The 25,148-nt window shown below is 41.2% G+C and overlaps 1 protein-coding gene across 7 annotated transcripts in view; it reads left to right on the top strand.

Annotated features, from left to right (window-relative positions):
- The window catches only part of LOC123967426 (disco-interacting protein 2 homolog C-like), an 80,751-nt gene that overhangs the window by 40,607 nt on the left and 14,996 nt on the right, over positions 1 to 25,148 (top strand). For 6 of the 7 annotated variants that reach the window (XM_046043544.1, XM_046043538.1, XM_046043550.1 and 3 more), the window contains 16 exons: positions 182 to 296; positions 986 to 1,125; positions 9,004 to 9,140; positions 10,731 to 10,939; positions 12,223 to 12,337; positions 14,465 to 14,666; positions 14,793 to 14,893; positions 16,545 to 16,625; positions 17,096 to 17,219; positions 17,576 to 17,697; positions 18,774 to 18,885; positions 20,276 to 20,385; positions 20,837 to 20,967; positions 21,543 to 21,711; positions 22,999 to 23,169; positions 24,631 to 24,692. In XM_046043544.1, the coding sequence (XP_045899500.1) occupies positions 182 to 296; positions 986 to 1,125; positions 9,004 to 9,140; positions 10,731 to 10,939; positions 12,223 to 12,337; positions 14,465 to 14,666; positions 14,793 to 14,893; positions 16,545 to 16,625; positions 17,096 to 17,219; positions 17,576 to 17,697; positions 18,774 to 18,885; positions 20,276 to 20,385; positions 20,837 to 20,967; positions 21,543 to 21,711; positions 22,999 to 23,169; positions 24,631 to 24,692 (2,101 nt within the window). Of the gene's footprint in view, positions 1 to 181; positions 297 to 985; positions 1,126 to 9,003; positions 9,141 to 10,730; positions 10,940 to 12,222; positions 12,338 to 14,464; positions 14,667 to 14,792; positions 14,894 to 16,544; positions 16,626 to 17,095; positions 17,220 to 17,575; positions 17,698 to 18,773; positions 18,886 to 20,275; positions 20,386 to 20,836; positions 20,968 to 21,542; positions 21,712 to 22,998; positions 23,170 to 24,630; positions 24,693 to 24,778; positions 24,837 to 24,925; positions 24,985 to 25,148 lie in introns of those variants that run through there. The other variant, XM_046043563.1, reaches the window with a different exon arrangement.

Here is a 25,148-nt window from a genome sequence, read left to right as displayed (position 1 = left end):
GTTATTTGGGAGAAAACACTCAAAACAAATCAGTCTTGAGTGTTATTTAATGTCACTTACCTTTCCAGGACTTCACTAATGGCTCTCTGATTTCTTGTTTCATGCCAGGGGTTTGTGTAAAAGTAGTTCAGCACCTGAACTGCAGCAGTTCTGACAGTTTGTCGCTGTTTCTGTCTGTTAGGGTCCATCTCCTCCTGCGACGCCTTCCTCAACGTCTTTCAGACTAAAGGGCTGAGAGCCGACGTCATCTGTCCCTGCGCCAGCTCCCCCGAGGCCCTGACAGTGGCCATCAGGAGGTATTTATATACACACACACACTCACATGTTTGTTCCTCTATCCCTGCGGGGACATCTCATTGACATAATGCATTCACTAGCCCCTTACCCAAACCTGAACCATCACAATGACATGCCTTAACCTTAACCCCACAGTAATCTGAAACCTAAAATTAAGTATTAACCCTGAAAACCTAAATTCCCATTGGCTAGTGTACATTCAGGTTGAAGTCCCCACCAGAATATAAAAACATGTAGCACACAAACACACAACCCTGCTTTACCTATACAGATTATGCAAACATTTGAGCACGCATACGAACACAGAAGCACAAATATGCAGTCTCACGCGCACAGACTCACCTATGTAAACACATCCACAGAGAGCACACGCTGTAATCACATAATATACAAATTCATACAAACAAGTGAAGCAAAATCCACTTTATTTCCCTCTTCAGAACACAACCTTTCATTACAGGAAGAAACAGAAGGAGCCTACATACAATAACTAATCATTCAATCACACATCAATACAGACTGCTGCACAATAAACGCAAGACAACAAACAATATTGTCTGAGAAATAAACTCTCAAACAACTGTTGTTACTGATCGGTTGATATTTAGACATAGTTAACACCCCCCCCCCCCCCCCCCCCCCCATTAAATGTAGGTTAATGACAGCATGAACTGTGTGTTGTGTTCAGGCCGGTGGAGGACAGCAGCCAGCCTCCGGGTCGAGGCGTCCTGTCCATGCAGGGTCTGACCTACGGGGTCGTCAGGGTCGACACAGAGGAACGCCTCTCAGTGCTCACCGTACAGGACGTGGGCACAGTCACACCAGGAGGTACGTCTGTTTGTGTGTGGAAGTCATGTATATTTCCATTATTGTATGCAGAGTACAATCTAATATAAATGTTTTCGTGTTGTTTTAGATGGAAGCTTTATTAATGAATGAAATAGAAACATCCATTGGGGGTTCTGCTGTGGATTTCAGAGCGTGGCCGGTGTTTAAGGGAGTACAGTTTGTCAGCTGCCTTATTCTCTACAGTATAACTATATATATTTAACGCTAGCCAGGAATTGGTTTAGGTTAGAGCTGCTATCTTGTTAACATTCAGGAAAGACGATGGTGACATTTAGGCCTCCGAACTAACTTTATTTCCATCTTCCAAAAACTCACAAGGGGGAGCGCTAACATCGTTCCACAGCAGCCACACTGACAAGGCTGCTACTTCTCAAAATCTGTGATCATAATATTGGTCTGAATTTGTATGTTTTCCTGCTGATGCACCATTAAATATGAACTGAAATGTGTTTAAAAGCATCAGCAATTGAAAATTGGCAATTACAGTTGCACCTAATATCTGGTCAGATTTGAAATCTTGTTTATCCTTTGTTTATCAGATAATTCCAGACTTGAATCAAAATTTTGTAAATTTTATTTAGATTCAGTTTTTAAACAGCTACTTAGACAAAATTAAAGAGGTGGTATTCTGCTTTTTGGATTTTTCCCTCTACTTTATTGAGTTATAAACCTTTTTTGTGCATGTAACAGGTGAAAAAGCCCAAAGTCCAGCCCAAAGGGAGTTCCCATCTCCCACAGAAAACTCTGCTCTGAACTGCCTGAAAACAGCTCGTTTGTAGTCCAACCGCTTCCCTTTCATCCCTGTGACATCACAGGGATGAAAGTTAAATGGGCCTCATATAACGCTCACCAAGCGGCTACTCCGACACGCCCTCAAAAACAGTGAGCTGCAGCACACAGCTCTCCTCTCCCTTCCAAACACCAGCTACCCTCCAGGCAGTCAGTGGACATAAAGTTGTTCCTGTGATGTAGAGACAGAGCTCAGTTAAAACTTTATGGATGAAAGATACTTTTGTTACAGATTAATAACTCACCACTCTGAAACTCTTGCTCCAGTTCATGTTACCAAGCTGGTCGGCAACATGTAGCCTACAGCTTCTCTGCTTCTGATTGGCTATTACTGGCTTCTCATTGACCCGCCCTTCTCTGCTTCTGATTGGCTAGTAGTCCTTAACTAGGAACTGCACATGTGCAACACCCAACAAAGATCATTTAGAGACAAGATGTATCACTCCATAGCTAAAACGAAGCCTTAAACACAGGGTGAAAATAGGAGCTGCAGCAATGTGCAGTACGACAAAGAATATGGTGTTTTTTGAAAATGAAACCAAGTGAACGTGTTCTGGTACAACCCCTAAATAGGATATGGTCCTGAAAATGAGCATAATACCACCTCTTTAACATTTAAGAACTTTGTCTGCATTTCTTAATAGAGGTTTATAAATAACGGGTTTGTAACATATCTATATCATATTTTATGAGAGGTATCATCTGTTTTGTAAACTGAGGTATCTTATTGTAATAGTACAGACAAATTCTAATTTTGTGACTTAATTGTAGATGTTCGGTATATTGTAGATTGAGAATTAAGGTGAAAAGTCACGCTTTATGTTACTGTGACATTCGTAGTTACAATTACGTTTAGGTTCATGTAAGAATTAAAGTTTCTAAAGTTAAGCTAAGTTTGGATTATTAAAACATGTGCGTTTGCTTTATGTTCCTGGTTCAGGTTTTCATGTGTGTATTCTTTAATACTGTAAGTAAATGACCATCTGAAGAGTTAAACCATCGGTCACGCACTGAATGGCAAAAAATCAATTAAGTCCATTAAATCGTAAAATTAGTTTTAAGGGTGTGTAAATGTGCAGCCTCTCATTTTCATCAATGTCCAATTTCGGGAGCGTTCCCTCTCTTCATGAGCGAGTGAGGTAAGTGGGTTCTGCTTAACGTTTTCAAGAGCCTTAACACCTGAAAAAAAAAAAAAAAACAAAGCAGAGAGGAGAGTTTTCAATATGGCTGCAATCCATCCTAATGAACCCCAGAGAGTTTTGTCTCTGGGGACAGAGTCACATAGATAGTTTAACAGGGTTATACAGAACATAAAAAAGCTTTTAGGACATAATACATCATCTGTTCAGGTCCTGGCGAAGAATCCAAAGACGCCAGTGACTTGGCAGACAATTCATGGGCCGAATTTAAACCTGTTTTTGATCATAAGAAACTGTCTTTAATTTCTTGGCATATTATTTCATATACTTCTTCATCTGAGCTGTCCCGCTGATCTATGGTCAGAAGAACCTCAGAGTCCTCCGCAAGTTTAGTGTTAGTTGCACAATTAATACTACAGCTAAAAACAGAGCCATCAGAGTGTTTTCCCAGCATTGCCAGTTTCGTCTGGGAGTTTTTGTTTTCTCTGGCTGTGGTTCCAAAGCTGTCTCTTGCCACTCGTCCCCCAGTTCAGAGCGTCGTCTTCTGTTTTCAGGATCAGCCATTCTGCACTCCTTTCAGCCTTCCAGTCCCTCTTTTGATCCTGTAATCCAGAGAGAGGTCTGTTTTAGCAGTTATTTAATGGTTGTTTTGTTCTTTTTAAACTTTTGGAACCATTTGTGTATCACCTCCGCCTCGGGTGCAGGTTTCCTGACATATTCAGGGCATGCTCTCCGTACTCGCCTTGCGTAGTCTCTGGACAGAGTTCACTCCATCATCTGGTGTGTCGCGGGCCCATGCTTCTGGCCAAGCGGTACAGATGGTAATATTACAATTGTTGTTTCACGTTTTAGGTCAAGATCCCAGTCTTTTCCATTGGGCCTTGGTCCCCAACATCACGGGGTAGTTTTTCCTGAATTCATCCTCCAGCATAATTATATTGCTTATCCTGAACAACAGGGCTTTCTTCTGGTCTGTGTTGGGAAACAGAGTCTCTCTCTCTGGCCCAGGCAGCACTGTTAGCTAAGTGCACTGTTTTACACACCTTTTGTCACTATTGCTCCCATTTCAAGCCCTGGACATTGTTCAGAAATTATATTTTGGAGCATTGAGCCAGGGGCAGAGGAAAGGTCCAGGTTAGACGTCCACACACCCTATAGGGTCCTTTTTCCGGTAGCCCAACCGTCTGGCATGCTCAGGGTGCAAATTCTGCTCGCTTCTCACCAGCTGGTTACCTGAGTGTAGCTGTGGTCCTAATGGGTAACTTAACTTGGCTCCTTCACACTGTATGATCCAGAGGGTTGTAGCACTGCAACCATAGTCCTCCTCTGGCAGAGGCAGAGGCTTACCCTAGCCTTGCACTGTGCACACCTGCCAATCTTGTACTGCTCCCAAGTTATTGGATCTTTCCACTGACTAACTTCATGTGTGCACCTGGCCCAAGATAGTTCCAGCATTTTAAAAGATCAGGAAATACGTCAAACAATTCCTTCTGTGACGACCCTTAATCTACCTCTCTATCTTTTAGAAAAACCTTCCTCTTGCTAGTCAGTAAGGGTGTAGGATTGCTTGTCTATTCACAATAACTTGTGTGACATGAGTGAATATTCCGTTCTGTGCTGATTTAAAATGATTGTTGTAACATCAATAAGCGACGCATACAAGAGATATTATTACAAAAAAACAGTTGGGAAACTTACCAAGAGAATAAAGTGAAACTTTTTAACAATTCCTCTCCAACACACCTCCTCTTAATTTGTCAATAAAACATCTTTCATATTTAAAATTGTACTTTCGTAATGAGCTAAGCAGTTAATGGTTATCACTCTTAAAGCAAAGGCAAAGCATTATATATGAGTCAGGCAGTCAAACCGTTTCCAAACTGGACAATTGCACAATTAATCTAATCGCAAAGGCGTCATGTGCAATTACATAACCGCAAAAAGTGTGCGATTTTAATAAAACAGTAAAAGTGTATGTTAACGCTCTCTTCTGTGTGTGCGCTGCAGTCTGCTCATTATCTCCACCCACACCGGGCTCTCGAATTTGCCTCTTGTGCAGGACATTAAACAAGTTTGACGTGCTAAAGAAAATCATTAAATGTTGAACAATATGATTATTGACAAGTTAGTACTTACCATTAACCAAATAGAGACCAATGTAGAGCCTTTTGCTTGCACAATTTTAAAAAATAACCCACAAAAATGAAACAGCTGGAACTGGTTTTAATACTCAACAAGTCGTAAAAAGTATACTATTATATGAAATTCTAATGAATGTTGTATTTAAAGAGGTGGTATTCTGCTTTTTGGCTTTTTCCCACTCCTTTATTGAGTTATAAACCTTCTTTAGGCATGTAATAGGTTTGCAAAGTGAAAAAGTCCAAAGTCCAGCCCAAAGGGAGTTCCCATCTCCCACAGAAAACTCTGCTCTGAACTGCCAGAAAACAGCTTGTTTGTAGTCCAGCCGCTTCCCTTTCATTCCTGTGACGTCACAGGGATGAAAGCTAAATGTGCCTCATATAACTACTCCGACACGCCCTCAGAAACAGCGAGCTGCAGCACACAGCTCTCCTCTCCCTTCCAAACACTAGCTACCCTCCAGGCAGTCAGTGGACATAAAGTTGTTCCTGTGATGTAGAGACAGAGCTCAGTTAAAACTTTATGGATGAAAGATACTTTTGTTACAGATTAATAACTCACCACTCTGAAGCTCTCGCTCCAGTTCATGTTACCAAGCAGGTCGGCAACATGTAGCCTACAGCTTCACTGCTTCTGATTGGCTATTACCGGCTTCTCATTGACCCGCCCTTCTCTGCTTCTGATTGACTAATAGTCCTTAACTAGGAACTGCACATGTGCAACAAAGATCATTTAGAGACAAGATGTATTACTCCACAGCTAAAACGAAGCCTTTAACACACAGGGTGAAAAGAGGAGCTGCAGCAATGTGCAGTACGACAAAGAATATGGTGTTTTTTGAAAATTAAACCATGTAAACCTGTTTTGGTTCAACCCCTAAATAGGATATGGACCTGAAAATGAGCATAATACCACCTCTTTATTATATTATTGTTATACTAACAGTAAACTGTTAAATAAACATACTCATGTACAGTTCCTCCTCCAGGCTGTGGATAGAGAATCTGCATCAGACAGATGTAGATTGAGCCGGTGCCAGTGTGCTGCTTCTAGCCGCCCCCTCTGTAGAGCAACACGCTCCCCTTGTTCTGTTTTACTAGTTATTATTATAAATATTTTTTTGTTCAAGTTGAGAAATACACATTTCAAAATGACAGTATTTCACGCATTCCTTGATAATTAAGCAAGTAGACTCGTAGTACCATTTGATCCATTATAATCTAATTGCAAATCGCAATATTGTCCACAATAATCACAACATGACTTTTTCTCCATATCATGCAGCTCTACATCCTATCATCTCCGGTACATTCTTAAATAATAATTAAATTTGAGCATTTCAATACACTCTCAAAGCTGATTTCAAGCAAAATCATGTCGGTATATCTTGGTAATACCTAAGTCAAAATGGGATGTGCTGCTGCGTCCTGAGCTGGCCGCCTATGCACTTGTGGTTACAACAATGAGTTGCACTTTTACTTCTCGTTTTCTCTTAACTTTAAAATCTATCGTCTTGTTTTTTCTGTCTGACACTGCTCTTAACCTTTTAAGGCCAGTTTCAGTTTCTATTTTCAGTTCGGCTCCTGACACACACACATTTTGTATTAGTTGTCAAAGACTTTGCTGTTTTCCCAGTATGAGCAAATTTCTTTTTCTTCATCTTCAGAATATTTAAACATTATGGTGTCAAATCTTGTGAATAATCCGTTTCCCAAAATACTGACTTCATATAGAGTAAAAAGAGGTTTAGCAGACATTTATGTAACCAGACGAAATCAGCCCCCTGTGTGCAGGCCTTAACTTATTTTTATTTTGACTAGATGAATATTTCATTTACAGACGTGTAAAACATCATGATTACACAACATTTGTATCGTGGTAATCAAGCATTTCGGCAGCTTCATAGCAGTATACGTATATGAGAAGATTTTAGCAGTGAATGAAGCCATTTTAGTTCAAACAAGGTTATTGTATAAAAATACTTTGTGCCTAGTCCTCATCTTAATCGGCCGAATTGAAACACATTTATCCATTTAAGCAATGGAGAGTTTATCCCCCAAGATGTTCATTTATTCACCCTTTATATGTCATAGTGTAGGTCCGAGGATGCGATTGATGTACGTTAACATTTGTTTAGAATATTGGGTTTGAGTTTTTTCAACAGCCGGGGGACGTATTAACCCTATGGCCTATCATACCTTATGAATCATGGGTCGTGTTCTGTGCGTTGCCTCCTTGTGCCAAGTTAACTAGCCTTTCTTGTGACCAACTCAAAAGTCAAAGTCAGTTGAGTGGATTGTTAACCAAGATAGAGTCTCAATTCGAAGCTTCTCAGAAAAGCGTCCTCCGTGCGGCTGCATCTACGGAGAGAGAAGACCGGAAGAGCCTCTGTGTCTAAAATTTGCAGGCTATGAAGACAGTCAGGCAGTACTGAGTCCTGTACACGCACATTACACTTTAACACAGCGGGAAGTACTTCTTCATCTGTCAATCTGAACCACACTCTCAATCATAGTTGACCATCATCTTTATACAGTTGATCAAAAAAGTCCAAAAGATATTTAGTTTACTATCCTACAAAAACACAAACATGTTCATATTTGACGAGCTTGAAACCAGCGCCATTTCGCTTAAGAAGTGCTTAAAAGATTAAAAGATTATCAAATTTGTTGCTGATTAATTTTCAGCAATCGACTGAAGTATTGATTGACAATTCGTTTCAGCTTCAGTTTACAAAGTAATTATTACAGTGTTTATCAACCCATTAAAATAACGAATACCATTTACTTAGCTTATCATGGACTTACATTGACTTAAATTAAATGTATGAAGACAGGGAATGCTGATTTAAATAAGTGATAACAAATATAATACTTTAGTACCAAATATTTGGAGACAAGCTGATACTAATAAAAGCATCATATAACATTTTTTTATGGTAAATAAACAGATTAATACCCTGGAAAATAAAATTAGACTGTAGATTTTAATCTACTCCTGCAGTGAGTAATTTATACAAACAAATGAATGTAAGTGGAATTCACACATGAGGAAGTGAAGGTCTGTCTCTTATAATCCATAAAGAAGGCAGTAATCTGCAGAAGGGAACGTGTAAACCCTGCTGATCAAACACGCAGGCTGCCGCAGCTAATCAAACATCACTGTCACAAACTCTTGAGCTTTTCTTCTAAGCAGCACTCGCTTCCTGTCGCTGTCCACTCACACCACCCAGTGTTCACCACAAAAACTACAGGTGCTGTAACACCAGGGAGAGTCGGTCATCTGTTAGGTTCACTGAGCTCAGCTGGACACCCTGTAATGAGCGAGGAGGTTTTCTTCCAGCATCAGCCTTAACACTTGATTTAAAATGTAGAAATTGATCGCTGAGTCACTGGAAATTGATCAACAACCCTGTTACTCCCCTACAGACACAGTATATTATAGCCTGTCTGTCTTGTGGGGCAATAAAATCTATCCTGATACCAAAGTTTATAATCAGCAACATCAGTAAGTTTTCAGATGTTGCCTGCTGGAGATATTCTCTTCTTTACCCAGTTGCTCAGGTAACCTGGTTGTGGGTTGTTAGACGTCATAATTGGGTTAGAACAACCTACTTTATACTCAAACTGGGATGTTGGCCTGGATTATTCTCACATTTATTATGTATTTGGGGTTGATGTGAAGAATAACTTTCTAGGAGGTTTACTGAAGGAAATTTCAAAGGTGTTAACCCTGTGTGTTCTCTCTCTCTCTCTCTCTCTGTCTCTCTCTGTGTCTCTCGCCCCTCTAGGCCTGGCGTGTGTGGTGAAACCAGAAGGCGTCCCTCAGCTCTGCCAGACAGATGAGATCGGTGAACTCTGCGTCTGCTCCGTCGCATCCGGCACCTCCTACTACGGCCTCACCGGCATGACCAAGAACACCTTTGAGGTGAGGTGGCCGGCGGTGTGACCTTCTGTCTATAAACTCTCGGACACTACAGGATTGTTGTTTGGTATTGTTGGGTTGTGACGTGGTATTTTTCCATTAAATGCTTGTTAACACCAAGGTCCCCAAAGATAACACAGTGGAACAACCGGCTGGCTATTCATCACATAATGAATCTTGCTAAGGACCCACTGACAGGGGGGAAAAATGCATTTCTGCCCTTCTTCTGTTGTCATTATGTCAGCACTCACAATCTTGGAGGCAAGACATATCGATCTCGTCCACAGATGTCTACCTCAGTGTTTAAACTACAGTTGCAACAAACAATCAATTCATCTTCCAATTATTGTCTCAATTAATCTGTTGTTTGCTCTATATAATGTCACTGAACGTTGTTCCCAGAGTCTGAGGCAGCTTCTTCAAATGTCTTGTTTTGTCAGTCCGGAACCAAAACATATTCAATTTGGTTTCATTGAAGACACATTTGAGAAGCTAGAGGATTATGAGCATTTATGTTTAAAGAAATCACAATAAATTATCAAAATAGCTGCAGATAATTTACTTTAAAGGTATAATATGTAACATTTCTGCATTAAAATATATTTTGTTAAGCTGTGTATTAACGTTATCACAAGTCTTTCCAACAATGTTCAACCCCCAGAGAAATAATTGTAATTTTATTAGAGGTTAAGGTGCGTTTCATGTGGTCGTTTGTCAAGGGCGTCTGATCCCCTTTACTTGCTTTAACTTATATGGAGAGCACGAGATACGTCAGATGATACACCAGAGAGTGAGAAAGGTAAATCAATCGTAAATCAATAGTGGCAGACTTCCCTATAATACTGCATTCTTTTCACCTGCATGTCAAAAAAAATTTCTTAACTGCATATATTGATCAGATATTATCATTTAACTCAACTATCATTTAAAATTAATTACTTTAATTCATTATTATTCATTGTAGGGAGAATACTAGCATATTAGCAAACAATGAAAACCTATTTGCTCTAAAATACAAATAATATCTACAGTTGATGCAGGGAACTTTTACTTCTTCTGTTGGAAACCGTGTCATTTTGTTATCTTGTTCTTCTGTTTCAGAACATGTTTTACGGGAGAATTATGTTAATACCTCTTGATTTTCTCTTTTAATTAGCAGCAGCTTTCACTTGTTGTTTGGAAAAACTAAATTTTGTTACGTCAGAACATAAAATCAAAATAAAAAATAGATGTTTTGCATTCCTGCTGAAGGTTAGAGAAAACCTTTGTCTCACCTCTAAATGCTTTTTTCCGGATCGTTTGACATGTCGTGATATTTATTGTAATACTTCCTGAATGTCACCTTTTCATGGTGTCAAACGCTGTGTTACATTTCCTGAACTGGCTGCAGTTGAATGAAATGAACAGTGGATGCCTCTGCAGCACCTGCTCGCTCAGAACGTCCGCTTCATTGAGACCGGCAGCGTGACATCGTCAATATAAAAGTCCTGAGTTAAAAATACTGTGATGTCTGCTCCATCATGCAGCTCTAGCGCTGGCTGGTTGCCGTGGCGACTCTGCAGCTGAAACGCCTGTGTGTTTTTCTTTTTGCAGGTTTACCCGGTGAGCGCCAGCGGGGGGCTGATCAGCGAGTACGCCTTCGTGCGGACGGGCCTGCTGGGCTTCATCGGCCCCGGCGGCCTCATCTTCATCACGGGCAAGATGGACGGACTCATCATGGTGAGCGGGCGGAGGCACAACGCCGACGACATCGTCGCAACGGCGTTGGCGGTGGAGCCGATGAAATTCGTGTACAGGGGCAGGTGAGTGTGAGGTGGGAGGGGTTTATGGGACATGAGGAGAGTCCAGTTTGTTTTTGTGGCGCTACATGTCGACCAGAACTCCCCGGGGAGCGTTTATACGCCACGCTGAATAGTTTTTAACATCGTTCCCATCGACAGTATTTGAAAACCAGCCAGATATCGAGTACATGCGCTGTCACCCTGATAAATGAGCGATCCCATCTCTCATAATAAATCTAATAAAGTAGAGCAATAGTGGATGAATCCAGAAACAGTAATAGAGTGAAGTTTAATTGTGTCCACGGCCACCGAGGAGGAAATTCATCTTTTACCTGACAGGGACTGATGATGTTTCCCAGAGATATTTAAGGTCCAAGCTGATGTAGAAACCAGCTGCAGAAACTGTGAACCACCCAGTTAACACAGGAAGGATTCAAACATTTTTACCGCAAGTTTGATTCACTGATCGAATGTAAAGCAGGCGGGCTGAAGGTTGAGAGGTGTCTGTCTGAAGCGTCTGCCTGTGTGTGTCTGTGGTTTATGTCTTTATGTTTTGTTTGTAAGTGCCGTCTGTTTGCCGACAATATGCTCAAATAAAATCAGACGAGTGTTTTTAGTTGGATTGTTTGGTGTGCACTATCCTTCCTTTTTTGTCCGCACGCGCACATTTTCTGATCCTCTGCAACATCTGCTGTAGAAGTACATTAGAGTAGACAGAGTGAATCCATCTGCGGTGAAGAAACCTCCAGTGATTGTAATTCATCACACCTGTTTTTCAGGTTCCTGTTGCTCCTCTGATGTGACACCAGACACTTAAAACCTGAGGATGATATAAAGGAATCACATTTCAAGTCCGACATCTTTGTGTCTTCACAAGCTGCTCCTCGCGCCCTTTTTGTTGCCGATCACTGATGTCGACTTATTTGTTATTTTAAGCGACTTTTAACCAACAACGTTTAATCACTGAAGAAGTAAAAACCTAAAATCTTGGATCTCATACACAGAGATTTGATAAAGCTACAACAATGTGGGATTGTGTAGTAAAGTAAAGTGTAGTGGGGGAAATATATCAAGTATTCTTTTGTTTTCTGTCAGGGTGGATAAGACCATAACAGGACACTTGAATTCTCCACTGTCACCTATTTATTTAGATTTATTTTATGGTGATGCCGGTGCGTCAGCCCAGCATTTGAGCCAGTGTTACGATCAGTAGCAGGTGAAATAAAACGTTGAAGAAGAACAGAAGATATGGTGGGAATGAAGGCGGCCTCTCAGCTGATGTGTGTCTCCTCTTAACCCTGCAGGATAGCGGTGTTCTCTGTGACGGTGCTGAGGGACGAGAGGATCGTGGTGGTGGCCGAGCAGAGGCCCGACTCCACGGAGGAGGACAGCTTCCAGTGGATGAGCCGCGTGCTGCAGGTAGACCACCTGCCACACCTCTCACATCCCTACGTCAGATCGCAGACGAAGGGCTGCGACAAACGGTTGTTTTGTCCACAACCAAAAGATAATAAGTTAACTGCCATAGAGGAGCCATGAAACCAGAAAATATTCAAACCGAAGAAGCTGGAATCACAGAATTTTGAATTTCTCAAACCGATTAATAGATTATCAAAATAGTTGCCAATTAAGTTACATTAATTAAGTTAATCGGTCGGTTAATCGTTGCAGCTCTACATAGATGTCTTATTGCCGTCTTATTGGATTGGATAACATCATATTAGGAACATAGTGTGTTGCAGTTATTGTGTCCAAATCTGCAGATTTACCCAGATTCAGTTCTTGTAACAGATGCAACAATCTGGCATTTACTGTAGAGTTAAAACAGCTTTTTAAAATGTTCTCTGTTTCCTTTTTAGGCCCAATTTCTGCTCAGACTAGCATTTTTTATGAAAGATATCAAAACGAACAGAAAATAATAGGAATTGAAATGAATTCAGCAAGATTTTTATCATTCAGTCCCCAAACAAGCAGCAAGTGAGCAGTGTATAATTTAAATATAAATAAATACACACGTTTTTGCAAGCTCTTGTACGGATTTCACTCTTTATAGCACCCGTCCTCACTCCAGGTCAAGAGACCTGACAACAGGAAGGTTCCCAGTCATTCGCCTCTGGTCCGCCGTTGCACTGAAAAGGCAACCTGTCAACCCTCCCGTTTTTCCCGGGATTCTCTCGTATTTTCCTGTTCCATACCGCTGTTATCCTGTTTAAATATTTTCCTGTAAATATCCAACAATATTTCAACCTTCCATAAAAGCAAAACGCTGTGCATATTTAAATTGTTTGGCACGCGTCCCTCCAGGTGGCAGTATGTAGAACATTAGCTGTAAAAGTGATGGCGCCCGTCAATATAACAAGAAGAACAGCAGCGTGAGGATGGATGACGCATTGCTCTACAGAGGATTTCACTCGCATATGTGAGATAAGTGAACCGGAAAAATGATTTATGTTGAAGACATACATTAATACATACATACAGTAATTCTTCTGCATGAGTGGTCATGATTATTGACCAGTTAGTTCTTAGCATTAATAAATTAGAGACCAAGACTGTGCTTCTTGCAAAAGCTTTGAATGAATAGAAACAACCCAGAAAAACAGCTGTAACTGGAGTTAATATTATACCAAGTGCGTTTGAAATTATGATGAATATAACTATTGTAACTATTAGTAAAATATATTAACATTATGAAGATTTCCCTTATTATTTCCCTTATTTTCGAATCTCAATGTTGACAGATTTGTATTTATCGTAAACTGATCTCCCCCAGTAAGGGAGTACGGAGTAGGACAGCCTGGAATAAACCCTTCTTACAAATAAAAAATAAAATCAGTACGAGGTTCACTCACTCACCGAGTCAGGACGGGAAGAAGAGTCCGTTGGAGATTTAATCTGTTGTACCTTGAACAGTATGGCACACCCAAGAAAATTTTATTCAAATCCACTAAGTGATATAGAAGCAAAAGAAGTCTCACAATCGAGCTGATTCTAAACTAAAATCTTTTCTAAAAAAAGGAGTCAGTGCGTCTGCGTCTCCGGAGAGAGGGAAGACAAGATATGGAATACAGATAATGGTGTCCAGTGTGACGCCAGCACACACACGCACACATTGTAAGAGTAATAAATACACACACACGCACACATTGTGGTTAACTAAGCTTGCTCAAGCAAGTGTCAAGTGTTCCTCTGGTATTTCTGTAGGCAGGATATTAAATTCCTGTGAAACAGTCCGGACAACACTGACAGGCTGCAAAAATACTTTCATTCTCTGCATTTAACCCTTCACTCAAGGGAGCAGTGGGCAGCCGGGAACGTACGGGGAGAACATGCAAGCTCCACACAGCCGGGGTTTGAACCTGGCAAACTTTCAGCACGTTGTGCTCAACGGCTCAGTTCTCGTAATATTTTAACCAAGCCATGAACTAAATCACTTGTTTGCAATATATTGACGAAGAGATTTTCAATCCACATGCAAAGCCATAATTTCACAACAATTCCTCATCAGCAGATAATAAAAACTGTCCCCCGCCTCCTCTCTCTCAGGCCATCGACAGTATCCATGGGGTGGGTGTGTTCTGCCTGGCTCTGGTCCCGGCCAACACTCTGCCCAAGACTCCTCTGGGCGGCATCCACCTGTCAGAGATCAAGCAGCTGTACCTGGAGGGGGGGCTGCACCCCTGCAACGTCCTCATGTGCCCCCACACCTGCGTCACCAACCTGCCCAAACCACGGCAGAAACAACCAGGTGGGCTGGCAGGCTCGTTTGAACCCACAGACGTGTGTGTCTGTCTGCACGTGCGTCTGTAAAACGGCCTCGGGGTGTAGCTCAATACTGTTTGCAGCTGTTAATGTGTGTGTGCCTGTGTTGCAGAGATCGGACCTGCCTCTGTGATGGTGGGGAATCTGGTGTCAGGGAAGAGGATCGCTCAGGCCAGCGGCAGAGATTTGGGACAGACTGACGACAACGACCAGGTGAGACACACACACACACACTATATAAATATATATATATAAATATACACGAGGCTAGGAGCAGTGATGTAATGATAAATAAAAAGGCCAGATAATCTCACGCAAACAGCCACCAACACAGATAAACAAATATCATCCACAAGAAGAGGATTAGACAGAAATTTCCCCCTAGATGAGAGAAAAACATTTTTTTTAAAGAGCCTTTATTGTAATGACAACAAGACTGTAGCTGAAATCATTAGATGATTAATTAATTAGTCGATAATTAGTAGACTGACAGAAAAATAATCTACAATTGTTCTGATAAGATAAGTGAGGGTTTTCTCCTTTTCTCTGTTTATTTATTTTAAAAGGGACAGTGCACGTTAATTAACATTTCTGATAGCATCATGTTGATACAAAAAAGACAACATAATAAAACCAACAAAATAAATAGAAGGCTACAATACACCAGGCAAACATTATGTTTTACCGAGCAGGTCAAGAACTGGTTATCAAAGAAAATCAGTTATGTAATTTATTTTAAAAGATTAAAGTAGAGGTTAAAGTGCTGCCACAGTAAACTAAATGTCTCTGGGTTTTGGACTGTTGGTCGGACAAAACAAAACATCTGTAAATGCCAATAAAGGATTTTCCGAACTTGTGATGGACATTTTTCAAACGAATAATCGGCAGATAAATGGATGTTGAAAATAATCCAGACCAACATGTCCAGTTTTCCACAGGGTTAATAACACAAACAAGTGTGTCACGTTTAGGTTGTGCTTAACCTCTTGTTTTTGATGGTAATGTATAAGCAAGATCTGTTTTCAGGTAACTTAAGTATTATCATCATGTAAATGTTTTTATCTTGATTTCAAAATGACTCCCTCTGTGCCTTGAGAGACATTTTCGATGCCGCTTTTTCATTAACAAATTCAGAACTGCTGAAGTTTAGTGAAGGTCATGTCTGTTTCTTAGTAACTGACAGTTTGACATTTTCTAGAAACAACACAGTTGACAATCTTGACTTCATCATGAGCTCCAATTGATTTACAATCACAAACAGACAATAAACTTTCTGAAAAGGCGAATCAAGTGCCTGATGAAGAAAAGGTTTCAGTAACATGGTGATAAATGTATTCCTGAGAGGCAGTTTGACGCCATCGGCAGGTCGTTTCTTACTTTGCCTCTTTGCTTTGAAATTTCACTGTGATATTGATCAAACCACTTTAATGTGCTGGATAGGAGGCAGAAACTCGGCTGCTACGGTGTAAAAGTCCTGCACTATCAGCAGCATTTGTAAATATGATAGATAAAACTAAAGATTTATTTACACGTGGATGAGCCAGCTCCAATATTGGCTGTATGAAAACTTTTACTACTTATGTCTTGTGTGCAGTTTTATATGATGTGCTGACAGTAGAAATCATTTTACGGCGCCTGTAAAGGTGTTTGATGCATCTTCACAGTGATTTTAGACCAGAAAGTCTGTTTCATAACATAAGTATGCAGTAATTAGGTTTATTTTGAACTTGAAGATGAAATGTGGGGAACTACGTGCAGGAATTAAACCTGACACGCGCAGATTAAACAAAGTCTGTGTAAATGTGGGAAATAAAACGCAGTGCAGGGTGTTTGTGATAACCTCGGCTCTGATCGTGTTTTCCAGTTCCTGTTCCTGTCAGAGGTTTTGCAGTGGAGAGCTCAGACCACACCAGACCACGTCCTCTACACCCTGCTCAGCTCCCGGGTAACAACACACACCTCTTACCACGGTTACAATTCATATTACAGAAGATCAAGGACTCCTTTCCTTGTTTTTTAATCAGCAGCACGTTGGCGAAAACATTTTAAAACTGGATATATATAAAGTACAAATGTGTTCTGGGTTCCATAAAATGTTGACAGTCTTAAAATCCAGACATTTTACCGGACATATTAGTGTGAGAAGTGAGTAATGGACCGAAAGTTAATGAATAAAAGACGTTCGTTGTGTCAGTATTTGCAGCTAAGAAACAAATAGTGACGTTCATCGGTTTTAAAAGAGCGTCTTCACCCCGAGTGAGTGACACAAATCTGCGGGAGAGATAACTAATAAAGTAGAGGATCTGGCTGTATATAATTCATAACCTTGAAAATCCATCCTGCTCTCCTGTCTTTTTCCCTTCATCACGTTCTCCTCCTCCTTCTTCCCGTGTTCCCTCCCTCCCCTCCTCAAAGGGGGCGGTGTCCAGCTCCCTCACCTGCCTGCAGCTCCACAAGAGGGCGGAGCGAGTGGCGGCTCTGCTGATGGAGAGAGGAGGTCTGCAGGAAGGAGACCACGTCGCTCTGGTCTACCCACCAGGTCAGAGATGACGCACGCAGATTTGGAATGTTTGACAAAACTAATAATAATAATGATAATAAGCTTTATTTATTTAGCGCTTATCAAAACAGAGTACAAAGTGGTCATAAGATACATGAGAGTAAAATACGTAATGAAAGAACAAGGATCACACTAGAGTATAACAGATATGTTCCACAGGACTTAAGGAAAAGATAAATCAGGTAAACAGTAATAAAATGTCAGGCAGCTCAGATGAGATCAGGATTATTTCCAGTAAAAATAAAAAAAGAAGACACAGACCCCGCCAGCCTACTTTCCTCAGGCAACTGAATTGATCATTCACACCTCTGCCCCTCTGTGTGTCCGTCCTGCAGGTATAGACCTGATTGCAGCCTTCTACGGAAGCCTGTACGCCGGCTGCGTTCCCATCACGGTGCGGCCGCCTCACCCTCAGAACATCTCCACCACCCTGCCCACCGTCAAGATGATCGTCGAGGTCGGGGGTTTTACTATAAAATGAATGCTTGAGACAGCACTGCTCTGTTAGTTCAAGTTAGGGCTGGACAATAAAACAATAACAATAATTATCGCAATATAATTATTTTCAATAACATTATAATAAATGTTCAATAAATGTTTTTATTCATTTGAATCATACATTTTTTTTATTGAGATGTTTATTTTGTTGAGGAAAAAGGAGTGAAAAAAGCTTTTACGTAATTTTACTCATGCATAATAAGATTTTATCATAATTGTTTTGAATGTTCTACCTCAGATTTGTGAAGTGATCCACTTTTTCTGACCACAAAGAAGAGTTTAAACCATCAGGTTTCTTCAACTCTCAATCAGGAGCAAAAATTTGGCTTTAATCTCTAAAGAAATAACGATTTGATACTCCCACGGGGAGCTGCAGAGGCGTGCGAGGCGGTCAGCCCCACTGAGGAGCCGCTCAGCATCGTGATAATTATCAATATATAATATTTATATAAAGATATGAAACTTTTTATCGTATTAACATTTTTGGCCATATCGTCCAGCTATAGTTCAGGTACAACACTGCTCTTGTAATTTTGACTTTTTTTTTCTTATTATTTTTCTTTTCTAAACTTTTAATAATTTAGATTTACCCTTTTTGTATTTCTCTCTACATATTTCTGCCCTAACCCCCTTACCCTGCTACAACACCTGATTGTCTCCTCTGGGAATCAATAAAGACTTATCGCATTTTATTTTATTTAATCTAAATCGAGTTCTAAAACAAATCATTTCTTCATGAACTCAAAACATGGGAAACCTCTGTGACAGAGATAAGCATTGATTTTCATGTCCCACCTTCCTTCTGTTATTTTCCTTGTTTGCATTGAGAAGTAATTTTTATTCAAATATAGAAATATAAAAAGTGCCCTTAAGCAAGGCAGCCCAGCTAACCCTGCTTGCTGCAGCCCTGTTACTGTCTAGCTGACCTCTGGCCATCTTCAGGAACTGATAAAGATGGAAAATAATTATTATATATATATATATATATATATATATAACCACAAGCTGAAGATACTCCCTCGTCTCTCCCTGCAGGTCAGTCACTCGGCCTGCGTGATGACCACGGCGGTCATCTGTAAACTGCTGCGCTCCAAGGAAGCCACGGCCACCGTGGACATCAGGAACTGGCCGCCCGTCCTCGACACTGGTACAGCAGCTTTTATAACAAACACACACTTGTTCTACTGTTCTTGTGAAGACATGAATGTGCGTTCATTTCCTAACCTTGACCATCACAAGAACATGATTCCCGCTAAACCTCAACCCTGAACTCAAAGGTACGCAGAGTTTTTAAAAAGCCATTGTTTTCTAGCTAGCAGTCCTCTTCCCTGCATTTTGCTGACACATTGCTTTGTTTCTTGTTAATGTCACCAGCTGTAGCGTGAAACTGTCGACAGCACAAGAAATTGAACAAACTAGGGCTGAACGATTAATCGTTATCACATCGAAATTGCGATTTGAAAGAACGCGATTAGCTAATCGTGAAGATGCCGATTAAATTGTAGGTTAGTTAAACAGCACATCTGGCCCGTTTTAAACAGTCATGCAGTTAAAGATTTATTCAGTTGTCCTCCTTGTGTGACAGAGCTGTTACGGGCCTACTCACCAAGCAAAGCGGGCACAGGGCGTGTACTTTTTAATTTGTCCTTTCTTGTACTTCAACTACGGATAACAGCTCTGTGTGAGCCCGTTTCGTGCCGCTCTCTGCTGGCTACATACCCAACATGCAGCATTTCAGAATAAGAGTGTTTTGCCTGTCTGATTTTGCTGACTTCTTCAGACTTTGCGTATTTGTTCAATTGTCCTTGGTTTTGTGCTTCTACCGTGGTTAAGTAGCTACGTAGTTAAATTGTTTCGGTTTTTTTTGTCTGTTTTAACTGTGTTTATTGTTGATGTCTACAAAGGGTGTTTTATTTTGAAAATTGACCGCCTTCTGTGTCTGACTTCCTGCCCGGTTCATCTGCTTGACGCGTCTTCCGTCAAAAATAAAACTTGCAGTGAATATTGAACTTTAGCTGAACTTTTTTATAATCACAAATCGCAATTAGATTTTTTTCCCCAAATCGTTCAGCCCTAGAACAAACTATTGGTTCTACTGGTGAAAAACTGCAAACTGTACCTTTTAACCCTTTTTTTAATCCCATGTTTAGGGCAAAACACCTGCATTAATTTTATGCCCACACACATGTCGTCATGTTCTTTCCGTTTAAGACATCCGTTACACTTGAAATATGTAACCGTGTGTGGATCCAGATGGAAGGAGTCCCTATAATGTGACAGGGTTAACTTTTGGTTTCTATCACAGAGTAAGATTTAGTTCTTCATAATCTTGAAACTGGATAGCTGTAAACAATCACACACAGTTACTTTTTAAGTCGTCGTCTGCTACGACGGGACATCTTAAATCTCCATCAATGGTTGCTCACAAGCTGCTGAAGTAACATTGTGGGTTCAGTGTGAGGTCAGTGTCTCTGAAATGAAGGCAGTCCAGCAGACAGTTCAGTGTAATAAAACAAAAATGTGTGTGTGTACCGCAGATGACCTGCCAAAGAAGAAGCCTCCAGCGCTCCATAAGCCCACCAACCCTGACGGCCTGGCCTATCTGGACTTCAGTGTGTCGACGACCGGGATGCTGGCCGGAGTTCAGGTCAGCTCGGTGCTAATCCTCGTCACCCCGAGCCAAACCTCTTACAGCCTCTTGTCCCGTCGCCGGGACAGACCTCCTGTCTGTTCATTCAGCTGTCAGAGCGGCACACCATGTACAGCACATCCAGGAAACGTGATAAAAAGAGCAGAATAAAAGCACATTTGGCTCAGTGTATAAACCCCAGAGCTTGTTTAAATAAACACAAAACTGAAAGATGTGTCCTCTCCCAGTTTACATCAAGCAGATGCGAGTATGGAATAAATTTGAGCAAATGCAGATTGTTGCGTTTGGGAAAATAAGTCTAATAAGTTACAGCCTCTACCAAAACTTGTGTTCCTTGAAAAAGCATTACATTTAAGATTAACTGTCCGTCTCTCTGCCTTGTTTCCTGTGCGTCTGTGTTTGTGTGTGTTGTTGTTGTGTCTCTCTCTCCTTCCCGCCCTCTCTCCAGATGTCCCATAATGCCGTTGGAGCCTTCTGTCGGTCGGTAAAGCTGCAGTGTGAGTTGTACCCGTCCAGAGAAGTGGCCATCTGTTTGGATCCCTACTGCGGCCTCGGCTTTGTCCTCTGGTGTCTCTGCAGGTCGGCGCAACTCCTAAACGTGTCTCCGTCTACTTCCATTAAAAATTTATATTTTGAGTTATGCAGATTGCAGTCGTCTGTCAGTATAGTTCACCAGGCAGCCTCTTTATTCACAGAAGGGTCGGCACATGTTATACTCTTCATTCTGATTTATGTCAGAAAGTTGTCCAGCCGTCCTTTAGCAACAAGGACAGATATTTTATTTGTGCAACTCTCAGTTTGAAACTCGACTGTCTTTAAATCTTTTCACTCTGGTTCCAGATCTCAGCTCTGCTTAGTTTTAAATCCCCAGCTCGTAAATTTTGATCTTGGCAAAGGCAGATTTCAGCTGCCGAATGTCTCATAAATAAAGCAAGACTGCAAATCACCTTCGGGATGAGAATTTCTCGTCCACATCAGTGACTTTAAAGCAACAATAACTTTTTACCTGATTGTTATAATAAATGACAATGTTTCTCTGGAAAATACATCTCGATCTCAGTGAGACCAGCTGATTATAAAATAGATGAGTTGTCATTTTATTGCTTGTAGCCATTAAAAAGGTCCATGAGGAAAGTGTGTTGTGTTGTCTGCAGCGTGTATTCAGGACACCAGTCCATCCTGATTCCTCCGGTGGAGCTGGAGTCCAACCCGGCGCTGTGGCTGCTGGCCGTCAGCCAGCTGAGGGTGCGAGACACCTTCTGCTCCTACAGCGTCATGGAGCTCTGCACCAAAGGACTCGGCCTGCAGACCGAGGCGCTCAAGGTCAGCAAGACACTGACGCAAAATGTCAACTTATGTAATATTTGTGACATTTATTCTGCACGTTTAAACCATTTTCAACCACAGAACGTTTTCTAGGAAGCCAGGAGCACATATTTATTTATTTATTTATTTATATTTATTTAGCTCCATTTTGACAGCAGGAACCCGGCTCAGGTTTTGGTTCATGGGCCCCAAAAGGACATGTACTGATGTTAAAAGTATAGTTATGTTGTTGGATTCCAAGCCTGTCTAAAAAAGAGAGAGAGCTTTGTGAACGAGAGCGAGCGAACATGCGAGTTAACGGGAGAAACAAAACTTAATTTGCTGATTATTTTGTACGATTGTTGTTGTTGTCGTGTGTTCTTTCCCACCTTGCATGTCTCCTTTGCATCTGTTTAGTACTGTACATTTTGTTTTTAAAAATCACTTATGTATTTTCTTATGTGTAAAAACTGCCCCTCAAACACAATAGTTTTAGTCTAATTTACTTATAAACAAACGGGAATTCATAAAAATACTTTTTGTTCCTGAGTTTAGTTCCTGTGGCTTCATAGTTCCTGAAACTATTGGGTCTAAAAGGCCTTTTTGTTCATCTTTGTTCGTCAACATTTTCAATGTAAAATAGCCCTTTTAATCAAAAATGGCTAATAATACTAATGCTGATAAATCAGAGCAGTAAGTAGTAAATCTTCTATAGGACAGGAAGGGAAGGGACCCACCAGATTACCACTGATCGGTCCTCAAACTGTGAAGCGTTAGGGCCCTCAGTCACAGTCAGAAGATGATTTGTCTTGTGGCTGGGGACTTTTCCCAAAATACAGTTGGACTGAACACTCGTGCTGTAGTTTAGAGGTAATTCACTCACACTGCGTCTGTGTCTGCTCAGCCCGAGGCCACATGTGACTGCTGAAGTTACAGACGCCTCTGATTGGTCGATGGTGGAAGCTGCAGAGTTTATTTCAGTGATTATCTTTCTTTTAGTCTCCATGGAAACTAACGGGCCGACCCAGAGTGAAAAATCTTTAGATCTTTACACACAAGCAGCCCCACGCTCCGTACGTTAACCTTAACTGAATTCTTACTTCAGCACTAAACCCTCAAACTGTCCTTCTTTCTTTACAGACTATAAAACACAACTTTTACCTCGCAAAGCACTCTCATCTGCTTATGTAAAAAATTATAATGGTCGATGCCTGATCAGTCTCATAATAAGAGAAACCAAACAGATATGAAGGAGCCCCTCAGTCCTTTATGTGATATGTGTTCTTCCCCTCGTCTCTCGTCCAGGCCCGGGGTCTGGATCTGTCCCGGGTTCGGGCCTGTGTCGTGGTGGCGGAGGAGAGGCCCAGGATGTCGCTCACACACTCCTTCTCGAAGCTCTTCAAAGACCTCGGCCTTCACCCACGATCTGTCAGCACGGCCTTCGGCTGCAGGGTCAACCTGGCCATCTGCCTGCAGGTGAAAACACACGAGCGGCCGCTGCCACAACAGAAAAGAGACGCATTTTAAATGGAGTCTTGTAATGAAGCACTTCCACTGTTCATCTGTAGCTCTACATTTTGCCACCTCACAACCACTTTAGGACTGACACTGAATAGTCGAATAGACACAATAGTCGAAGATTCGATGCTTCGATGGGCGGAGCTGTGAGATTGACAGTCGAAGCTTCGCAGTGAAACAAGAATCACGCAGTTTTGGCGATATGGGGGTGCTCAACGTCTGATTTTACATCGAGCTACAGGTTTTCGGACAATAAGTTAATATACAGCCTGTTACAATATACATTTCAACAGTTAATGCTGTAAATAAACATGTAGAAAGAATAAAACTTTCTATAAATGTTTTTAAAGTGCATGAATAAATCCATAAATTGTAACCCTAACCCTGGTTCATCAGTGCGCATGTGTAGGCGTAGCATATATGTGTGTAGTGCCAGAAGAGACGGAGCCCCAGCTTCAGTGGTGTTGTGCCGAGTTGTTCGCCCCTCGCAGGACTTTCGGATAATTTATCACCGTTGATGAACCACACAAAGAATATTTTAGCATTTTTAAATAGCCGGCTACTTTAAATAGGGCCGCGAGGAACCGCGACGTGTATTCAGTCGTCGGCAGCAGGGAATGCACAAAAAACTCTGCACAAGACCGGTGAATGGCAGGCAATAGAGAGAGAGAGAGAGAGAGAGAGAAAAGGGTCTTCAAAAAGCCTCGGTTTAGCTTGAAATTTACAGTGTAAGTTCAATGAATAGAGACTGAAGCTCTGCAGCTTCTCAAGATTAAAGCAGAGCTACCTGTGTGTACCCCCCCCGCAATCGGCGTGCACAAAAACACACATGATTTGACTATCAGTCGACCAAAGGCAGGACTTGACGATTGTGATTATTTCCTTAGTCGGGTACAGCCCTAAATACGTATATATACGAGTTCACATCGTCCATGTGTTGAAAACTTTCATTAACCAACTGAAATGTTTGTTTGAGTTGTTGAGTATCGAAAGCTGTGAAGAATACTGACATTTGGCATGGAGTATATGGACAAATTTGTGATCTTGTTTACTAATTCTTTGATCATAAAATTCCCGATTCATGATTTTGCCGGTTTTAGACAATATTTAACGTTGTAAAACTGTCACATGACCAAAAAAAAGAAGCTTTTGGATAAAAACATGTTTGTAGTGCTTGTTAACAGAGGTATTGTTCTGGTTTGTGTGGGATTGTTTTGGTGTTGCCCAGTTTACCTCACTATTTATCTTCCACAATTTAAACAAACATTACGTTGCTTAAAAAAAGAAGTGGTTGTTGTCTTTATCTCTTCTCAAACGGGCTTTATCTTTGAGGAAACTGCTGCAGCAATAACCAGCGTGGCTCCTGGATATCTCTCTCATATCACATGCTCACTGTGTCTGTGTTGTGATTGGCTGCAGGGCACTTCAGGACCGGACCCCACTACTGTGTACGTGGACATGAGAGCTCTGCGACACGACAGGTACCACAGTTACTGTCAGCTTGTCATTCGTAATGTTCCCTTCGCTGCCCAAAGCCGTGACATTTACACGTGTGTGTGTGTTTCAGGGTTCGGTTGGTGGAGAGGGGCTCTCCTCACAGTCTGCCATTAATGGAGTCTGGCAAGGTGAGTGAGATTCAGATCTATGTTAACGCTGATATGTTTCCAAGCTCAAGACTTTGTCCTAAACTGTGATTTCATGTTGGCCCGAACAGTGTTTTGTCTAAACAGATCCCATAAAACGGCCATCTAATTGAATTTCTCTCTCTCTCTTGAGACCTGAGAGCTCTGTTGCCAGATATGATTCATGAGCATGATGTATGTGCACTCTTAAGGAGATCAAAATAAAACATATTAAACTACATTCATTTTGATTTGTCGAGGGTCCTTTTAAGAAAACCTCACGGACACAGAACAGATGCAAAAAAGGCAGCAATC

The sequence above is a fragment of the Micropterus dolomieu genome, linkage group LG01 (assembly GCF_021292245.1).
Source record: "Micropterus dolomieu isolate WLL.071019.BEF.003 ecotype Adirondacks linkage group LG01, ASM2129224v1, whole genome shotgun sequence".
Classification (NCBI taxonomy): domain Eukaryota; kingdom Metazoa; phylum Chordata; class Actinopteri; order Centrarchiformes; family Centrarchidae; genus Micropterus; species Micropterus dolomieu.
Note: the sequence above shows the minus strand (reverse complement) of the source record. Positions and strands in the feature narration are given on the sequence as shown.